This window comes from Carassius gibelio, chromosome A8 (assembly GCF_023724105.1).
Source record: "Carassius gibelio isolate Cgi1373 ecotype wild population from Czech Republic chromosome A8, carGib1.2-hapl.c, whole genome shotgun sequence".
Classification (NCBI taxonomy): Eukaryota; Metazoa; Chordata; class Actinopteri; order Cypriniformes; family Cyprinidae; genus Carassius; species Carassius gibelio.
In genome coordinates, this window is record NC_068378.1 from 21811102 (window position 1) to 21833083 (window position 21982).

A 21982-nucleotide genomic window follows, 5' to 3' on the forward strand; every position below is an offset into this window, starting at 1 on the left:
ATCAGCAGCATAAATAAAACAAAACCTAACCATTGGAGTAAAATACTTACAATACTTGCTGGAAATGACGGACGAAAGAGGCAACGATCCAAGAGCATTGTCTCGACTTTGAGCTTCTCACCTATTCCTGAAAACACGACATATTCCACTGTTCAAAAAGAAAGGAAAGACATTTTCAGGGTTTAGGAAATATCAGTTCCTTTTTTTAGGATGTCTTATCGCAGTAAAACAGATCAGCAAGACGTAAAACTGTCAGAAAATAAATGCTTTAGAAAGCGCTTGTTGGGAAATATAAATTACTTTCCCAGCAGTCAGAACGGGTGTCTGTGTGCTTAAAATGGGTCTATTATAAAATGTTTAGATACATAGGCAAAGATTTTTGTTTCAGATCATGTGGAACTCTTTAATCTTTAAAAATCATTAGAACGTCTGCATGATTTACCATAAGTTTGTTTATGCATCACACTGACTGCATTATTCCAGCTCTTTCTCGAGTCATACAGTAGTACAGTGCACATAATCTGCCAGATTCTTGTCAAGCTTGAAGGTAAACTAACTTTTTTATTACTTCTCGGTTTAAAAACAAGAATATTGTAAAGAGGTTAAAACTGGGCCGGTGGCACTTAAGAGGTTAAACGTTTACCAACAGTTTTAGTTTTTGTCTTCCTTCTACTTCTGTATCGACATGAAACTTTTATAACAATGACTTTTATTTTGACATCAAACTCCGGAAGTTTACTCCGGAAGTCCTCGCTGAGTGGAAAGAGTTGAATCTGTCTCTGTGCATATGTTCAAAAGAAACCGGTTTATTTATTGTTCGTGAATTAGATTTGTTGTCTTTGTGAACATGAATGTACCGCTTATATTTCGAGTCAAGTGACAATTTTTACAATAAATTAATATACCTTTGTCTTTGTAAAGTAATCGCGCAGTCAATTTACATCTGCGCATATTTCTCACTAAATAACGTGCAGAGGTCTACATGTCAAGTATTTAGTGAAAAATGCACAGATATAAAATACTAATATATGAAACAGTAGGCTGCAATAATATGAGAGCTTTATTCAACCAGTCCCACAGGTTCAGACTCTGAATGTTATGGAGAACTTTGTGGTTTACATTCCCAAGGAAGCATGTGTCAAAAAAAAAAAAAAACACATGCCTCTGCATTCCCTCCACAGCCAGGAAGATCAGTGTCCCTCCATCTCAACATGGATCAGAAAAACAGGTCTCTCTGGTAGAGCTGCGGATAAAAGAAATGGTTGTGGGCAAGGACTGCAGAGAACCGGTCCCACTGAGCCAGAGGCAACTGGTCTCCAAAATAACTCCGTTTTCACTGCCTGTTGTGAGTTCCAGCATCACTGCCTTTAAGGCCTTAAGAACGTAAGCCTGAAATACAATTTTCTGGGGTGGACAATGAAGCTGCCTCTCCGCACAGCATCAGGAATTATGATGTTCGGTGAAATGCCACGATTCTATATTAACGGCCAGATCTTCCTCTCAGTGAGGCGAGTGAGATTACAACACTCTCCCTCAGCACCTCCAGGTGTGTGTCCCGTTTCTCCAAATCATCAGAACCTAATGAACACATTTAGATGTCAAACACAAGCACTCCTGAAAACTTCACCCAGACCACAACAGAGCAAGGTTGGACATTTCCCTCTTTAATCTTGCTTTCCAGTCTTTCCTGAAAAAAGGTATAAATGCCAAGGGTGTAAATGTGTTTTTTTTCCCGTTATCGTGGTGATTCTGATTAATTTGAATTAATATTGTAATATTATAGACGTAAAGGTAGTATAGTTCACCCAGAACTGAAAATGTTATCATTACTCACACTCAAGTTGCTCCAAGCCTGTATAAGTTTCTTTCTTTTTATTTTGAAGAATGTAACCAAACAGTTGCTGGTAGCCATTGACTTCCATAGTATATTTTGTTTTATTAGATTTTTTTTTTTTGGTGACTGTCGGTCGAGACATACGTTTTTCTGTCTGAAATCCCTTACAGTACCTATAAATCTGTATAAAAACAAATTGTTCATGACTTTAAAAGTGATTAAGTAATGCTTTAAATCTTTCAAAACCTTTGTGAACTTTGAATGTTTATGAATTAATTTTGCCTTTGAATTCACAGGTAGAGGAGACAACATCAGAGTCCAGGTCATGGAGTAGCACACCTAAATCTCCTGAGGGTCTGGTCAGGAGACGTCTAGATCCCTGCCCAGTGTCCTCCAGCACTCCCAGATCAACATCAAATCTTCTAGCATCTCAGAACAGCCCCAAGAAGCAGCAGGAGGACAAAGAGAGACATCTGAGGATGACGATGAGCGTTCAGAGAGTGCATTGCTCCCCAGGGCTGAGAGCTGTCTTGCGTGTGATTTTGAACAGTTGGCCCAGGAGGAGAGAATCAACCACTTACGAGCTCGGCTGAGACCAAAGGAAGCTGCACTCAGCATCTTCAACTGGAAGCCCACGGATCAGATTTAGAGGATCCGACTGTGCCAAAGATGTCTGTTCAGGAGTCATAAAAGTTCCTTGTGCATCATATTATTTGAGCAGCAGAAGAATGTCATAAAGCATAAAGGAACAGTTCACTCAAAACTGAAAATTCTGTCATCATTTACTCACCCTGAAGTTGTTCAAAATCTGAATGACTTCCTTCCTTCCGCTGAACACAAAAGAATAATTTTTTGAAGAATGTGGGTAATTCTTCAAAATATCTTCTTTTGTTTTCAGCTGCAGAAGAAATGTATGCAGGTTTGAGACTTGAAACTTGAGGGTGCTTAAATGATGACAATTTTCATTTTTGGGTGAACGATCCCTTTAAGATGAATACGTTTGTTAATTCAGTTGTTCATTATTTGACAGCACAGATATTGTCATTTAATTAAAATATAAATGCAAAATAATAATTTCCACACCATAAGAGACACGTTTACGAATATTATGTGTTTGTGCAATAAATACGGTGAATAATTTGTGAATAGCAATGTTTGGTTTAGCTGCTAAAATTAAAATGGTTAATTCATTCTCCGTTCAAATAAAAGGTTTTATGCCATGCTGAGCATTAGTCATTTCATTATGTAAACCAACTGCTGTACATCGTACCTCCAGTTAATAATGTACCCACACATCTGACTGTTAACATGATGTTTTGTCTTTATTTTATCTGTAAGTGTGTTCTATTTGATTGGCTCTGAATGCATTCCTACATCTATCTTTGTTTCATTTATCATTCCAGCTGAAGCCTACACACTCCAAAATCACTTCACCGGCTTCTTGCTGAGATATACTCGTGATAACATCTTCCTCCATTGTCGTCACTCTTTAGATGGATTTCAATGTCATGCTGCAGAAAATCTCGAAACCAACATTATAAGATAATGATGACAGTTCAAAGCTGTATATGCTTGTACACAATAAATTAATGATATCTGTCAGATAAATTCATCCCTTTTAGCATACTGAGCTATAAAGGCTCAAATTTTAAATAAAACATTAGGATATCAGTTTTGGTTTGGTGTTGTTTATTTTTCAGATTTCTTTTGTAGTTTCATGCGTCTCCTATAAAAGACAAGCTTTGCGATTAGGAGTTGTCTGTGAAGAGGAAGGCTAGGATGTGTGTGTGTGTGTGTGTGTGTGTGTGCAGTTGGTCCGTCCCCTCCTGGTCCTCCTATAAGAGCACACCCGAGTAAGAACGTCAGTAGCTCTTTAGAGAGACCAAACTATATAAAAAAAAAAATAATAAGACATGCCATCAGACGGAATGGCAACCTGTCATGCCAGACGGCTTCAGATGCTTAGAGGATTCCTGCTGAAGGTAAGACTCCACATGCACTTTGTATAGAAAAATGGTTTTGTAGTGGGAGGCACCAGGATCAGGCTTTCATATAAAGTATCACTACACCTGTTGCACATTATCTTGGTGTAGAATTATGGGAAAAGGGCCACTTCATGCTGTTTTTTTACTTCATTTTTGGGCATTTAGACTCAATGCTCCATAAAAGTCAGTCAACAAAACTTTCCTTTTTTGCTAAATGACTAGTTTCCATGGATGAGTCAAATTACCTTTTTGTGCCTAACAATTACTGCCCCCAATGCAGGTTTGCATGTCAGGGAGCTATTATGACGTCAATTTGTCGTGTGGGATGTAGATGCAGTTTATGCTTTTGCAAAAGGTCATTTTCTGAGTCAGCATTTTTTGTCTCAAATAAAGGTCCTTTAGACCCTGAACATCAGTGGAACCTTTCCACTGCACATAATGTTCTTTATATTATTGAACAAAATCTGCAGAAAAAAGCACTGTTCATTGAAAGGTTCTAAAGAATCACTGCACTCTTTTGGAACCTTAATTTTTAGGAGTGTAAGGCAACATGCAATCTGTATTCAAAGCATTGTGCAGGGCAAAGCCAAAGGACTTTTTATTCATGCTTTCAGATCAGTGAGGTTTGCAAAAACTAAATGTATTCAGAGCGTCATCCGTCAAGCACTGTATCCGTTGCTTTGACAGGAGTGTAACTGTCCGATAAGATGCAGGTGGCTGAGAGTTTGTTTCTGGTGAAGCAGGTGCCCAGCTGGCGAAGTGTGTGTGTCCTCTGTTGCCTGTACTGCATCCTGATCCTGCCAGACGCCGGCGAGGCTGCCAAAGCACGCTGTGGACGAGAACTAGTTGCTGACCTGGAGTTTGTGTGTGGGGACCGTGGCTTTTACAGAGGTGAGAGTCACTTACAAACTTCATCTTACACGTCTAAAATCCAGTGTTTGGATACTGTAGAAACAACTCTGGTTTCAAAGATGTGTGTGTTGATTGTGTGAGTCAAACCCTGACATGGTTACTTATCATGTACCATTGGGGGGAACACAGTGACTTGTCTCTAAATCATTAAGCTCACTCATAACATTATATTCATAACACTTAATATCAGTGTATTAAAAGTGGCCTTGTCCTGAAGATACAAGAGTGTTATCAAGACAAGCTGTTATCATTATGGTGTTGATGCAAATCAACCAACCAGTAGAAAACAGTTATCATCTGCAGTTGTAGGTTGTATGAAGTTATAGTTTTTGATATGAAGCATTCAATAAATGACGTAAGTTACCACCCCAACATGTACTCTTGATTTGTGGGTGTAGATATCAACTTTTTTTTTTCTTCTAACTGAAGTCCTTTCACCCTGTTCCGTATCCAAGGCCACCTTGACACTTTTCTCTCCCATTTTCTCACTCCTTTTCTCAAAAGGAACATTATGACATGGCCTTACAATATCTTATTTCAGCAATTTGACAAAAAAATAAAAAAAATCCTAATAGTGGGTTACATGAACTATATACAGCCCATTCAAGTTTTTTTTAACTAATTAAAATTATAGTAAAACTGTCCACTATTATTACAATTTATAATAGCTGTTTTTTATTTAAAAATATTTTAAAATGCAATTAATTCCTGTGATGCAAAACTATATTTTCAGAATCATTCCTCCAGTCTTCAGTGTCACACAATCCTTCAGAAATCATTCCAAGTTAATATATATATATATATATATGTTAATATATATATATATATATATATATATATATATATATATATATATATATATATATATATATATATATATATATATATATATATATATATATATATGTAAAACTCACTTTTAAATATTTACTGAATAAAAGTAACAATTTCTATAAAAAAAAACTTACTGACCTCAAAAAAAACATTCTGTTCGTTCAATTGTAGTTTTATTAAGCGCATTGTTTATTTTTAGAGAATACAAGGTACAATTTGTCTTGCACGACCACAGTTTTGGCAGTTTAATAGTTGCAGCTAACTCACATTAATGTAACTGGGATTAAAACCATTTTGCTTTGTGTCTCTAAGGCAAACCTGGAGCAGCCCGCAGCGGCGGTCCTCGCTCTCGTGGGAAAGGGATCGTAGAGCAGTGTTGTGTGCGTGGATGTGACCTCCAGCATCTGGAGTTGTACTGTGCAAAACCCAAGAGGGTGCGGCGTGATGTCCCTGCGTCTCTGCAACAGACTCTGGTGAGACTTCAATTCTACAGATACACAGATCCCATTTAGCTGATTTGGCCTTTGTAAAGCATAGAGGAATAATGAAAAATGAAAGTCATCATTTACTCTCTGTAGCCCATTCTACTTTTTTCTGTATTTTATTTTTCATTCACGCACCTTACTACAGTTAATGGGAGTTGGATGTTCAAAAAGGAAGTACCAAATTATAGGGAATTTATTAATTTGTATTTATCCTTGTATAAAAACCTCTTATGTTTTATGGAAGAAAAAATATTAACATGTCCAATAGTTCCAGAAAGTAGAACCTTGCAGCTTTGAAACCCAGCAAATTGCATGAAGATTATACACGCTCTGCTTTTCTGTTTGTTGCAGGAAGATCAGTTTTGGTTAGTGTTTCAGAGGCAATATCAGAAGCAAGCAGAGATGAACAGAGATGAGGAAGCTGCTTCTCAAAGACTCAGAGAGCGAATGCTTTACCGATGGCACTCCAGAGATTCAGTATTACTAACCAACCAACCCCCCTCAACCCAACAGCATCTTTCCACTGAGACAGTGACATCAGGACCAACATTTACCCACCACAAACGATAGTCATAGCTCTTTTTGGATCTGCGTGGACCCAGTGAATCACCTTCCTTTTCTAAAAAAAGACTTTTCTGTCCTTGCAGACATATAAACTGAGAACTATGTGAGAGAAAGTATAGAGGACAAACTGCCAAAGCCACTCATGCCATGAAAGTGAAGAGCAGGGTGTTTGTGATCGCTCATGGCTTGTATTAATTTCACTAAACACATGCTGAATTCAATATGAATTGTATTTTTCCATTTTAATTTTGTTTTCAGCTTCCCCCCAAGCATTGACTTCAGTTCTCCGATGCATTTGAATAAACAAGTTCAAAGTCATTTAAGGACAAAAGTTGAAAGTGTTTAGATGCTATACTGCTATATGCTACACTGATGGCTGAGGGAAGTCTTTTTGAATGTAAATGTGATGTTTTTCACTGAATATCAGTGGTTTACTGATATTAGCAAATATATTTTCTTATGTTTTTTTACATTTAATTTATGTTCTCTGTGATTAGGATTTTCTTATACTTGTGAAATATGCAGATTTGCACACAGACAGATTCCAGATCTTCTAGTGAGAGCTGTAGGATCCTGAAAGTCGCATCTTTCTAAGAATTTCTTGGGATTATTAGAAATCCCAATGACCTCTAAGGCAAAAACATTAGTTTGTTTAAGCTGAATAAATAATATCACCACAGCCTTGGTGTGTTATCACTATCTAAACATGGAATAAGTTTCTTTTTGGTATGCATTGGTGAAGTTTGGTGTTATGACTTGGATGATCTTCACAAAGGTCTTTAGTAAGAGTGCAGGAGTGCAACACACAGCAATGATGAAAGAGTTAAAGGACCAAGGACAGAGAGAAAAAAACTATTCAAAGATCTTTAAACCACAAAAAGAACTACTGTAGTATTGGTTGTGTTTGCATGTTGTTGGCTAAGTAATATTAAGGGAATTCAAAGCTTTTTTTTACAAAAATATATTCAATCACAACTCACAACCTACAGCTAAATTTGCCATACTTTGGCATAAGAAACATATATATATATATATATATATATATATATATATATATATATATATATATATATATATATATATATATATATATATATATATATATATATATATATATATATATATATATATATATAAAACTAATTACAATTGCTGATAAAATGCTGTTAGCTCCTGTCAGTGACTATAGCATCTGTCATTTGTTAACATGTTTAAAAAAAAAAATTATATTACAACTAAAAAAAAAAGCTACTGGAATTAGATTATTCTTCATGTAAAATCACTGATGAGTGTATAACACAGGTAATGTAACACTGCAGAGATAAAGTTAGTCATGTATCGTTCTCTGTGAGGTTTGTCCAGCTGAAAACACTTCTCGCCCCTCTCTGCCCTTGAGCTGTGATAAGAGGACTGCTAGAGTTCATCTGGAGACAAATTGGAGCTTTCTAAGACACAGCACAGTTACACACACACACACACACACACACACACACACAACACAATTTGCACACTTGGTCTGATCTTTAAGGAAAATTGGCATACAGTCTGTTTATTTTATTTATGTATGAAGTTGTAAATCAAAGAGATTTTCATAATCTGATGAGGTCTCTTGCATCATTTACATCATTGTGATCAGGAAATCATTAAATGTTTGAGAATAGTAAGATTTTATTTTTGCTGTTGTTGTTTTATTTTCTTCTTAAGGAGACCCATTTATTACCAGTACTTTTGTAAAATATTTTTACAATTTAAAATAACTGTTTTCTATTGTAATATATATATATATATATATATATATATATATATAATATATTTTTAATTTAATTTATTCCAGAATTGTCAGCAGCCATTACTCCAGTCATTAGTGTCACATTATCCTTCACAAATCAGTCTAATCTGCTGATTTGGTGGCAAGCAAACATTAGCAATGTTGAAAACAATTGTGCTGCTTAATATTTTTGTGGAAATAGTGATTCATTTTTTTCAAGATTCTTTGAGAAATAAAAAGTTCAAAAGAACAACATTTATTTGAAAAAGAAATCTAATATAAGAAATACCTTTTCTATCACTTTTGATGAATTTAATGCATCACTGGTGGAAAAAAAAGTATAATTTCTTTAAAGAAACAAACTCACTGACCCCTTATGAACTGAACATCATACTTGATGTGAACATGTAACAATCAATGTAGAATTTCAACAAATGTGTTTCCATTTTTTCTCACCTTTTTTCAGATGTGAGAGATGGAGATGGTTCATAATGGTGAAACAAACTTACAGCTGCTTGGGTCTCAGATAAGAAAAACAGGCGACCTCACAATACTCTACTTTTCCTTCTGCGTCAGAGTCTGATAATACGGCTCACTCCCCCATTCTGGAGATGAACCAAATCTCCTGGGCACTGTGGTCAGGATAAACATGCCCTTTTTGCTCTGAAAAAAGAAAGACCAGGTAACATTGTCCATTTTTGTTGCTCTACATTGCTCTCAGAAACATATTTAATTATTATAGCATTGGTGTAATGGTATTGAAGAAAGAAAATATGGATGAATGAAATGTTCATTGCTAATTATTCTTTGAGAAAACACTTCAGACATAACATTTCAGACAATTTTTTTTTTCGTTGGAGGCTTGAGCACATGCCCCTTTGCCCCTTAAGTGCCCTTTTGTCAGAGCAAAATTTCCTCGATTATTTTTTTTATTTTTTTGTAATAACATGCCCTTTTGTGAATGCCTGCCCACGCCCAATCTTAATAATAGAACATTTTATGAATAATAATTTAGCCGTAAATAAAATGACCCACATAATGACCTTTCACCTGCCGACGACGACCTCCTCTGAGCGGGAGTATTCCCCACGCCACACGCGCATTTTTTAATTGTTAGAGGATATTGTCAACACCGCGGCAGCTGGTAAGTGGTGTTTCATTCTCAGCGAATTTTTTGTTTGATTTTGATGTTTATTTACTTATTATTATTTTACAAGAACGATGTGATGTGAGAACATGCAGATATGTTGTTTATATTGCTGTGTGTAGCCTGTAGTGTAGAAGTAACGTTAGCGTGCTGCTTGAGGGAGAGAAGTTTCACATGCATCGAAGGGTCAGGTCTTTTTTATGTTATTATATTACACAACTTATTTTAATTTATTTTTTAACACGTAGAGTGCCTTAAAATAATTATCACAACACTGGTAAGGCTTATTCAGATTTGTAAATGTAATGTGTCTGGCTTCTGGTGTCATCCAGTGGACAGTGGAACAATAACAGGTTAACCATAAATGAACATATTTGTGTGCTGTCATCTGGGCCATATTCCTCAAAAACAAATAGTCATCCAAAAGAAAATTCCCTCCCATTTAAAAGCCAAAACATATGGTGAAAGTTTGACCCATATGTGGACCAATCATGTCAAATCTAGGCCAAATGTGACCGCTATCAGCCACATCTGGCCCAAAAGTTCTTGCTATCTGAGCAGCCATTTTTAGCAATACAAAACGGCTCATTTTGCTGCTTGATATTACAAACTGGTATGTCTTACCATATTATTTTAATGTATTATCTTAATTATGAACACATTTGTTTGTAGTACAAACCGTTTTACAGTTTACTGCCCTTCATTATTCTTCTGCAGCTGCTAATGAACTGGAGGTCTCACACATTTAAGAGAAAACATTATACTTCTGCGTTGAAAAATAAGATGGATACAGGGTTATGACTAGAAGGGATACAGCAAAAACCGGAAGCTAACAATAAATTCAATACGTTTTCTACCTATTAGATTAGTTTTATTAACGTTTACACCTACTCCAACCCTAAACCTGCCCCTTACAATAATGCAAAAATAGTCATTTTTGTGCAGTGTGAGAAACATTAAGCTATATTGATGTGCGCATGCAGTTTTTGCATGCAATCCCAGCCCAAACCACTGAGATCATACGGCCTAAAATTAAACGGACAGTGGACACACCTTTAGAGGGTTTACTAAAGAATCTGGGTAAGAATGTCACCTTTTTTTTTTTACTAAAATTCTGTAAAGAGCTAGAATGAAACATTTAAAGGAAGGTTTACACAAAACTAAAATTCTGTTGTGATTTACTTATCTCATTCCAAACCGTTATGCTGTTTTCTCAGAACACAAAAGAAGATTTTTAATGTATTTTTTACATACACAATCCCCTTTTCAACATATCTTTACATATTACCAGAAAATCCTGCACTATAAGATATTCCAAGTCATAGTTTAACATGTTAAAAAGAAAATCAGAGGAATGAGTGAATCATAATTCACTGAAACATTTCAGCCTGGTTCTCACTCAAATCTATGACATGGCCTCAGATAACTTAGAATTTAGTGCAAGAGTCATATGGACTATTTTTTTTATTATACGTTTATGACAATTTTATGGTGCTTTTAGTTCTTTTTGGCAACAATGAATGGTTCTTTGAATGGAAAAAGGAAGCATGTACACTTTAGTAAAAAGAAAGTTCTCATTTTGTATAAATTTGTATAAATCTCATTTTTGAAAACAAAAAAACAACCAAAACAAAGAACCAGCAAGTGGATTTGGAACAACCTCTCCTCAGGTTTGTCAGATCTCTTCCTAAAGCCTAACTTGTGTGGAATATTCCCGGGGGAATCTGAATCATTCATCTCAGACGTTCATCATAGCGCCTTTCTCTAATTGACCGAGAAGGGGGTGGAGGCCACAGCAAACACAAGCATCTCTTTTTCTCGCTCCTTCTCTTCTTTTGCGGCTCTATAGGCCTTCGTTCTTGTACTGTGGAGCGATGAGGCTGTCGCTCCTCTATTCATTGGAGGAATAATTCATCCATAAAAAGAGAGAGATAAAAAAGACATCACAACAGTGTTTCGCCACAAAAAAATAATAATAATGAAACTTTCTGTTCTACATTCATCCATCACAAACAAATGCATTTATGTAACAATATCATGTTATGCATAGAAATAGAATGCATGCAGAATCTCGGCCATTAAAGATGTACTTTACATCATGCATTCGTTATTTACTTTTCATTACATGACAAGAAATCTATTGCATGAATGAAAGCTGTTTATAAGACTTGAATCCACAAAACTCGCTCCATTTCTGATAGCCACCGTTGAAACCAATTTATTTCTGAGACGCAGTTACAGAGACCGACACACGATGGCAGTCACATCACATGTTCCACACAGACAGTCACCGAGGAAATGTGAGCGAGACTTGAACAATCCTCTTTCAGTTTGACCCCTTGTTCATTAAAGGTATAGTTCACCCAAAAATGAAAATTCTGTCATTCATTACTATCCCTTTAATGTTCCCCCTGAGTCCCATCTTGGCTGGCAGGTGGTGCCAATCCATTATCTTAATGCCATGCTGTTTCATCAAAGGTAGCATGTATTGTCCCAGTTCACTGAGCAAAATAAAATACCCTTAGATGGACCCATTGATGGATATTACGACAAACATAAGCACTTCAGATCGGTGGTCCATCAAAGTATATGTGACATTCACTTGGCATGCAGCTGCTTAGAATAACATTTGATAATTATACAGCGTTTAAGTCATTCATTTGATAACTCAAATGTTAAAGAACTCTATAAGTTTGGAATGAGGGATGAGGGCCATGAACGGAAGAGGTTAACAATAATTAAAGTGCAATTGAATGCCTAAAATCTCTTCAGTCAAGACTAGATCAAAAGTTGATGATTTGAATGTTATAAATAGCTAATAAATGCTATCACATGGATACAATTATAGCCCAAATCCCCACGCATGGCAAGAAATGTGCATCTTTTCACAGAGCTAACTGTCGGGATGACAAAGCAAATCAACCCAGGTTTTGTGTTCTGACTCTTGTGCAACCCAAAGTTGTCCTTGACAGGTAGTTTGTCCTTCAAAGGCTTCATTTGATTGCTAATTTAACCCCTAATGGGGCGTGCAGTTGTGCATGAGGCCTGCCAGAGGCAATTCACCCTCTGTACTGGCGGTTAGACCTCTAAACCAGTAGAGGGTGCCGGAGAGAAAGCGAAAAAGTCTGTCAATGTGCATCAGCGCTTTTTTTTTTTTTAAAGACTATACAAACATTCAACAAAAACACATACAAAGACAAAACATAGACAGGGACATTCACAGACACACACACTCGCCCACACATTCACGTTGAGGAACTGTCGTTTGGTTCTGCTCAAAAGTGACGGGCGGCAGTTCTTGAGCGAATGTTTAAATCCATAGACAGTCCTTTTCATTGCTTTAGAGTTCCTTCATGCGCCGTCCCTTGTGCTTTTCCTGTGCATCATGTTTTTGTCGGGCTGGAAGAGACTGTAAACGTTCATTCGTAACAAATCACAAAAGGTAAATACATAGGTACACACAGACATTTACAGTCAGCTGGATGTGTTGTGCTTCGACAGTGTGCAGAATTACGGCACCACCAACTGTAACAAACACCAGGATGCTATTACACGTTTAACATGTAATAAACAATAACACTATAATATGGCATGAGCTCCTGTGGCATAGTCACAACACAGTACGACTTCACATTAGTGACGTGTAGACCAGAAAAAGGGGAAGATTCTTTGTGCGTCATAATCCGGGCTTGTGATCACACTTGCTTCTTTCTCATCACAAAAGAATGTGACACTTAGCTGTACAATAGATTATTATGCTTTTTCTCACACATTAATATGGAACGTCATCATCATCATCATCATTCTCAGACTGAGCATTATTGCATTTCTTTATCATTATTACTCCATTTTTTTTGTATTACTTAGCAGAGAATTAACACGTGTGTTAGTCACTGCAAGGGGCTCCTTGCTGTGTCAGTGTGTGCCAGTACTCCACTTTCTTTCCTTTGTATTTTAGACACTCAAACCAGTGTTTCAGTCTCTCTCCTTTTGCGTTAACCCCCAATTCAACGCCACCTGAGAAAGAGAGAACAATAAGATTCCAAATGAAAAATAGCAGGGCTGCATGATTGACCCAAAAAAATAAAAAATAAATAATGAATAATTACACTAAAGTTTAAGTTTGGGGTTGTTTATGTTTTTTAAAGGAATCTTGTATAAATCTCATTATTCAAATATGCTGATTTGCTGCTCAAGAAACATTTCTCATTATTATCAATGTTGAAAAGTTGTGCCGCTTTTGTTTTGCTTTTGAAAGTCCTTTTCAAGCCGAAGGGCTAACTCATCTAATCTGCGGTCTATTATAACTAAGATTGCTGTAAAGAGACACACATGGATTTTATCATGTTTATAAATGAAACATGGCTAGAAGCCAGCCTCAGTGCAACAGTTCTCAATGAAACAACCCTTCTTAACTGTAATTAATGAGTGTCTAGAGGACTGTTTTTTGAGAGAGTTCACAGAAATGCTATTGCAGGGGATTTTAATATTCACACAGATAACGCAGAAAACAAAATGAAGAAATTATAACTGTTTTAAACACTTCAGACCTGATTCAGCATGTGCATGAATCTGCACACAATAAGGGACATACTCTAGATTTAATCATCAGTAGAGGTCTATCTGATCACATCTGTATTTTCTTTGATATATTGATCTCTGCTACCACTGTATCTAGATCTGTCTCTGTCAGAAAAAGATGCATTAACAAAAACACTAGTGTGCTATTTATGGAGGCTTTATCTTTAACACCAAGCATTTCTTCAGACTCTGTTGATATTCTCCTTGATTCATTCAACTCAAAAGTTAAGAATGTTATTGATGATATTGCTCCTGTAATAGTCAGCAAGAAGACTAGCAGACAGAAATCAGCTTGGAGAAAATCAACAGCAGTACAGAGTTTGAAAAAATAGAAAAATAATGCAGAAAAGCTGAGCGGATGTGGCGGAAGACGAAACTTGAAATTCACTATAGTATCTGTAAAGACAGGATTCATGCTTTCAAGCTAGACACAGTTTCTTCTCAAACCTTATAAACAGTAACTTAAACAACATTCGCAGTCTTTTTGCCACTGTTGAGAGACTGACATTGCAAGAATCAGATGTTTTGTTTCCAGTCAAGATTTGAAGTAACTTGTTCATGCCTTTATCACCAGCAGGGTGCACTATTGTAACGGTCTCCACACCGGCCTTCACAAAAAGACCATTAGACAGCTGCAGCTCATCTAGAATGCTGCTGCCTTGATTCTGACTAGAACCAGAAAATCTGAGCATATCACACCAGTCCTCAGGTCCTTACATTGGCTTCCAGTTACATTTAGGATTGATTTTAAAGTACTTTTACTCGCTTATAAATCTCTCAATGACCTAGGACCGAAATATATTGGAGATATGCTCACTGAATATAAAACCAACAGACCACTCAGATCATTAGAGAAGGGGAATCTGCTTTTAGTTATTATGCAGTTGGAATCAGAAGAGATCAGATATGCTACAACATTAGCCACATTTAAATCTAGACTCAAAACTCATTTGTTTAGCTGTGCATTTATTGAATGAGCACTGTGCGATGTCCGAACTGATTTCACTGTATTTTATGAATTTCACTGTATTTTATGCAACCTGAAATGATTGCACTTAAATTAATTTAAATTTTTTTTAAATGTAAAAGTTTGTAAATTCCATGTTTTATTTTTGTGATTATTATTTTTTTTTATGATTATTTTACTTTCTTTTATGTAAAGTACTTTGAATTACCGTTGTGTATGAAATGTGCTATACTGTACATGTGCTTTCCAGGATTCTTTGATGACTAGAAAGCTCAAAAGAACAGAATTTATTTCAAATTATTTTAAAATATTACATCCTTTAAGAATAAAATTATTAATTTTGCATGCTATAATTGATCTAATCTATTCTGTTTTATACTGGTCATATTTTACCCTAACTAGTAATTAGATGCTTATTTATCTATAAGGGTAATAAAACTGGGTGGAGAGTGAGGAGCACACAACCTGTTTTACCTGATTGTCTATATTCACACATAAATCTGTTTTAAATCTTGTGTTCACATGGACAGTTTTAACTTTCCCCACAGACACTGTAACTGAAACAGCACATTAATATTTAATAAATGAGGTAAGCATTATGGTTGGATGTTTGTTGATAAGTAACTCAACATTACATTCTAGTTGAGTTGTTCTAGACACTTTTATGTGCGTTTCCCCCTTAGTCTAACATCTGAGCTTGTTCTGAATAATGAAAGTGCATGTGAATATGTTGGTGAACACAAGCTGCATTTCATTTCATCAGGCCCCTCACGTACTGAGATTCTGTCCCGCTTCAATCACTCCTACACAAACACACACACACACACACACACCTCACATCAATACAGCATGCTCATGGCCACAAGCAAGCCATGACAAATGAACCCTACGCATGACATCCCTGCCATAGGGAATGAAAAAAAAAAAAAAAGGAAATAGACAGGGAGTGGGTGAAAGAAAGCGAGTTGGAAAGATCCAAGAAAATTTTAAATAACTACTAAGCTTCATTGCACTTGTCAATCCGAGACCTGCATCCTCCGTGTGCCTATACACCTGGATGTCTCTCACAAGCCTCTCTGTTCATTCACTTCACGTCATGTATTTACACTTCTGTGTTGATGCCCCCCTTAATCCGTTCTTCTGCCATCCCCTCTAAATCAGTAACACTGACATCAATTACTCTCTGTCCTGATCGTTACAGAGTCAACCATAAATAAACATGTCATTGCACAAAGCTCAAGAGCCTTTCTGTTCTAATCTCTTCCTCTGTTTCTTTTTATTAAGGGACCGCTGAGCCAAAAATGAAAATTCTATCATTTACAGGTTCATCTCAATAAATTAGAATGTTGTGGAAAAGTTCATTTCAGTAATTCAACTGTGAAAGTTTGTGTATTAACCTGTTAACTGTCACTCACGTTTTTGAAGATAGACTTGAATGTGCATGATAGAAACTAGGGATGTCAAATTTCGATTATTTCCATGATCGATCGTCGTTTAAATTAACGATCAATTAATCGATTAATCGTTAACCATAATACTACAAAATGCGTCTATTGCTGGCACGCAGTCAGCGGTATGACAGGATGAGCAAAAGCCACACACACAAAACGCTTTCTCACTTGAATTAAAGAGGTTTTAGTCTGAATAAAATGATGCTAGTAGCAGGATTATAAAATGAATAGATGCGATTATGATCATTTGATAAAATGAAGAGAGCGCACCATACTTTTGAGGTCATTTTACTTTGTTGACAGTTTCCAATCCCGCACGGAGAACACTGAACGCGCATCTTTAAATGGTTTTGTGGTGCTCGTTGTTGTATTTTAAAGCACAATTGCAATGTTTTCAACTGTATAAAATTATCCGAAATGTGGAGCGCGTGTGACTGCGCTGCACATTAAGTGAACTACATCGGCGCTGCTGCACCAAAACACACTGTTGCTCACATTAATTTGATCCTGCTGGATTCTGTCTTAGAAAATGTCAGATTTTTAAAAATCCGGCATACAGCGCATGCGTGCAGACGAGGATGAGCGAGCTCGGCTTTGGCTAGATTTATTTGGAGGTTATTGCTCATGTCTCATTCGGCACAAATCGAAATGTTTCCATATTCGCAATGTATTTGAATGTTAAACTATTATTTATAATGTAAACTAGGCTTGTACTTAACACGCATTCGCATATAGACAGAAAAAGATGATCCTCTTCATATGAGCAAAAACGTCCTTGGCATAACAGCAGAGTGGACCGGTATACTACGGTCTATTTAAACTGACCAGTGTAACCTTTTAATGTTTAGTTGACTATTTTATTTTGATAGTGAACAGACTGCGATGTAAGTTTGAATCTAGAGCTGAAACAACGAATCGATTTAATCGATTAAAATCGATTATTAAAATAGTTGTCAACTAATTTAGTAATCGATTCGTCGCTAAATAAATTTTATTTGCCATAAGCGGCTCATTTCGTGCATATTTCAAATCTGCGGCGACCAAAGTGTGGCAGTAATGAGCCACCGGAGGTTTTACTCAGCCAGTACAGCAGGTGAAGTAGCGAATAGCCAATAGCTGGCCTCGTTTTATGTCACGTGCTTCCCGAACAGCGTCTCTGCAGCATTCAGCAGGAAGTGGGAGTACTTTACTTTGAGCCTTCAAAATGAAGAGTAACCTGTAAACTCTGCACTACTGAACTGTTTAAGGGGCCGTTCGCATATTGTGTCTTTTGCGTGCTCAAGTACGTTATTTCCTATGTAGGCGCGCAGTATGCACTCTCATACTGGATGCGGTGCGATGCGCCCGTTTTTCCAGGCGCGTCCACACCGCATCCATTTATCCTTTGCTGAAATTTCCGGGTCTTCATGGAGAGGGCACGTCATGGTTGCTTAGCAAAGGCAGACGCCTCAGGGGAAAGAAGGAGAAAGCGGCGCGACTAGCGTTTTCCACGCGTTTTTAGGTGCGATATGTGAATGGCCCCTGAGAATTTTATTTGTGCAGATTCTCCAGTACAAGGTTGTTTGCAAATGTTAAGTCGTAAAAGCTGATAACATTGCTTTTTAACAGTTAACATTTAAAGCTTTACAAACATGTTATGTGATCAGTTTGTCGTTTACCAGTTCATAATTCAGACTTGCAGCCTAATTATGACTGAATGAGAGAGGTAAATGTTTGAGTATATTTAAAATGCACTTCTTTTCTAAGTATTCACTGCTCTTTTTCACACAGCAGGTTTTTTGTGTGTGTCCCAATTTTTTTTTTTCTGGACAACCTTCTGATGGATTTTACTTTAAATTGTGAGTTCCATTCAGGTTTCATGCCATTGGCACTTTTTTTCGAAGGATTGTTTACAATTTCACAGCATAAGCTATAAAGCTTTTTCCCAGTAAATAATAAAATACAATGCACTGCAATTTTATTCTGTTTTATCCTTATACTTCGTGAAAATATGTTCTCAAAGATTCCTTAAGCTTTGTTTGGGATGTTAAACTACTTTAGGAGCTCTAAGGACTGCCATGGTGAAAACAATGTTTGAAATCTCCTTGTGAATTTTGCTAGAGTATGGGTCAGTGTTTTGATTGCAGAAGAGTTCGACAAAGGATTACTAACATAATAAAACAACTCCAGGTATATTTTTGATGAGGATATGACAATGCAAAATGGTTAAAATCTCTTAAAAATCTATGCTGAATGATAAAGACCCTTTATTAATAATTTACTTGGGGAAAAAATGGAAAAAACTAAAATATAAGTACATAAACCGATTAATCGATTAATCGTAAAAATAATCGACAGATTAATCGATTATCAAAATAATCGTTAGTTGCAGCCCTATTTGAATCGCTAGAATATACATGTGCAGCAGGCTCCAGCGCGATCGAAACAGCTGAGAAATTAAAAAATATATATATTTTCCGCAAAAGTGTTTACTTTCATTTGTGCACACTCACAATAAAAACAGAAGATTTGTGCTCTTGTGAAATAAAGCAAACAAACAGAATGCGTTGTCATCCTTTTTTTTGTTTTTGTGAATTTATGGTGCGCCCACACTTCTGTTTTAAATCCGTTAATCTTAATTATTCAAGTCGGATATATTTCGCATAGCCTATTTAAAAAAAAAAAAAAAAAAAAAAAAAAAACATGAAAACAAATTGTTATTTTTATGTTGGGCCAATTACTTAGTAGGCTATACATTTTCCTTAAAGCATCCCATTTTGTCCCAGGGCTTAGAACCTGTGCCCTAGTCAGGTCCATGCAGAAACTTGTGAACGATGCTCGGCGTCACCGTTTAGTGACAGCAGTGAATGCTCCGGGAATGTGTCGGTCACAGCGCCTATTAATCGCCGTTTTGAATCCAGCAATTATTTATTTAGAAATTATAAGATCTGATTATGACAAGTGTGGTATAAAAGCTTTGTTTATTAGAGGAATAATAGGTTAACTGGAAAATGTTAGATCGCGACCATGCTTTTGGACCCCATAGTCTTCATTTACGCGGCTTTGTTCTGGTTTGCCGGTTGGTCACGAATTTCCACAAATTCAGTATATTTAGGCATTGTTTCTTTTCCTGAATCTTCATAGTCTAACCCTCTAATTTCCCAGGTTTATTTTATTATCTTTCGCTTTTAATAACTGTTTTCGCATCTCTTACTGTGGTAAACATGGGAAGGGAAATTAAAAATTTCATGAATTAAGAATTCGTTCGATTTATTAATTTGTTCCCTTATTTCACTTAAATCATGGGTTATTTAGGGAACACAATTAATGAAACATGGACAATTGCCACATTAATAATTCGTAGGAATGAATTAACAAGTTGTAGGAATGAATAGACTATCTGTCCTGTCACTGTGTCCCGCAGCCCTGCAAAGCGCACGATATAAAACAGTTATCTGATGAAATGATTAGTAACTACATTTCTATTGCTTTTAATGTTGAATAACTTTTATGTTGTTTCTATTTTAATGTACTTTAAAGTTTAAATCACATTAAAAGCTTAATTTGTACATTGTGAATGAATGATGATGCTTTTATATATCGTCACCATCACTCACAGCCGCTCGCACGTGTTGAGTGCGCATGAGCCGTACGCAGCCCAATATTGAATCGGTTAACCGACCATCGACAGCCTTAATCGATTGCATCTCTTATCGACAATTAATCGATCATCGATTAATCGTTGACATCCCTAATACAAACCTAAATTTTTATAATTCATGACTGAAAACATTTTGTTACATGATTTTGATGTGCCATTTACATGGTAATGCAATGTCTGATTTTAAAATGGGTTTTAAAGGATGAATTTTGAGATTTTATGTTTTCAAGTGATATATAACTTCTGATGATTTCTAAAATGTGATAGAGAAAAAGGCAACTAGGAAGTCTTTTTTTTAAACAAAGGTCGAAGCTCATTTTGTAATGTAGATTTAGGGGAAGACTGCTGATCTGACAGTTGTCCAGAAGATAATCATTGACACCCTTCACAAGGAGGGTAAAACACAAACTTTCATTGGCAAAGAAGCTGGCTGTTCACAGAGTGCTGTATCCAAGCATGATAACAGAAGGTTCAGTGGAAGAAAAAAGTGTGGAAGAAAAACATGCACAAACAACCGAGAGAACCACAGCCTTTTGAGAACTGTCAAGCAAAATAAATTCAAGAACTTGAGTGAACTTCACAAGGAATGGACTGAGGCTGGGGCAAGACATCAAGATCCACCACACACAAATGTGTCAAGGAATTTACTCAAGTACAGACAACATCAGAGCAGAGCCGGCCCTAGACCTTTGGGGGCCCTAAGCAAAATTGGTTGGAGGCCCCTTTGACCGTTTTAAGTAAGGCCTACAGAAATTAATGACTACCTTGTAACTATACTGTACGTATTATATCTACTATGTTATTTTTAAATTTTTTAGTCTATTAAATTATGTTTTAATTATTCTATGTATGCTGTATGTTAAATATCTTTTTTACGCTGCTGGCCCTGAGTAAGTATTTCGTTCTTATGTGGCAACATGTACAGAATGACAATAAAAGACCTTGAGTTCTTGAGTTGAGTTCCATGTTTGATGTCTAACAGGAAAATAATGATACCACTGAGCTGCAACGAACACACACTGATGAACTTGCTGAATAAAAAGACTGATAAAGTGATTTTCACTGACAATAAAATAAACATTTTTAATTGACACCAGAGTTTAAGAGGCACAAACAACAGCCTTTATATAGAATTTAAATGAAATAGAGCAAATAGAACTGAATACTGTGTTGTGAACCAGGAAAAGTATTATGTTATTATCATTTATTACATGGCTTGGTTGAATCCCAATGTAGAATGCGGTTTGTTATTTCTTAATAACAGACCGCTGCGAAGTAGAACACACCATTGCCATAAACAGAGCGTTGCTATGGCCGCAGAGCGGACTATTTACTTTAACATGGAGTCAGAGTGTGCAGCGCTGCGCTGCTCAAGTGCGCATTTAAAAGTTCACGGCACAAAGCGAAGAAATGTCGAGCGCACAAATCCTAATGTATATCTGTCCAACAGTTTATTGATCATTTGTTTCTTCACAGTTTTAAATTCCAGTTAGTGTGTGTTTGATGCCTTTTCATAGTCCTTGTGATGTGTCCGTGATCTATCACTACACATGGTAGCGAGTCGTTTAAAAACAGCAACAAACATAAAATACAAATACACAAAATAAAGTCATCTTATGCAAATCCACAGCCTTTTATCTACAGATCAAGCATTATAATGTGAATATATCATATATTGAAAAGAGTTTTACCATGCACGAGTCGCGCGCGCTGTTTGAATAACCTTACTGAATGGAGAATGATTGATGAGGAAAAACGAGTTTCCGTAAACTTTAATTTAATGATGTAAATAGTCTTCTGTCCCTCACATTAAG

The 21982-nt window shown here is 36.3% G+C and overlaps 1 protein-coding gene, 1 long non-coding RNA gene and 1 pseudogene across 3 annotated transcripts in view; 1 reads left to right on the forward strand and 2 right to left on the reverse strand.

Annotated features, from left to right (window-relative positions):
• Positions 1–579, reverse strand: part of LOC128018876 (uncharacterized) — a 4186-nt gene extending 3607 nt beyond the window's left edge. The window contains exons 1-2 of the long non-coding RNA XR_008185009.1: positions 443–579; positions 51–148 (exon numbers count right to left, since the gene is read on the reverse strand). This is a non-coding gene — a long non-coding RNA (uncharacterized LOC128018876). The remainder of the gene's footprint in view (positions 1–50; positions 149–442) is intronic.
• Positions 580–3697: 3118 nt separating this feature from the next.
• On the forward strand, positions 3698–7287 carry LOC128018875 (insulin-like growth factor I). Of its 2 annotated transcripts, none has more exons than XM_052604714.1 (4): positions 3698–3816; positions 4560–4710; positions 5878–6038; positions 6402–7265. In XM_052604714.1, exons 1-4 carry the CDS (start codon positions 3748–3750, stop codon positions 6618–6620), a joined length of 600 nt encoding a protein of 199 aa, XP_052460674.1. In that variant the 5' UTR covers positions 3698–3747; the 3' UTR covers positions 6621–7265. The 2 variants fall into 2 exon arrangements, with proteins under 2 accessions (XP_052460674.1, XP_052460675.1); XM_052604715.1 differs by having other exon boundaries at positions 3706–3816; positions 4563–4710; positions 6402–7287.
• Positions 7288–11529: 4242 nt separating this feature from the next.
• Positions 11530–21982, reverse strand: part of LOC128018877 (double C2-like domain-containing protein beta) — a 41056-nt pseudogene continuing 30603 nt past the window's right edge.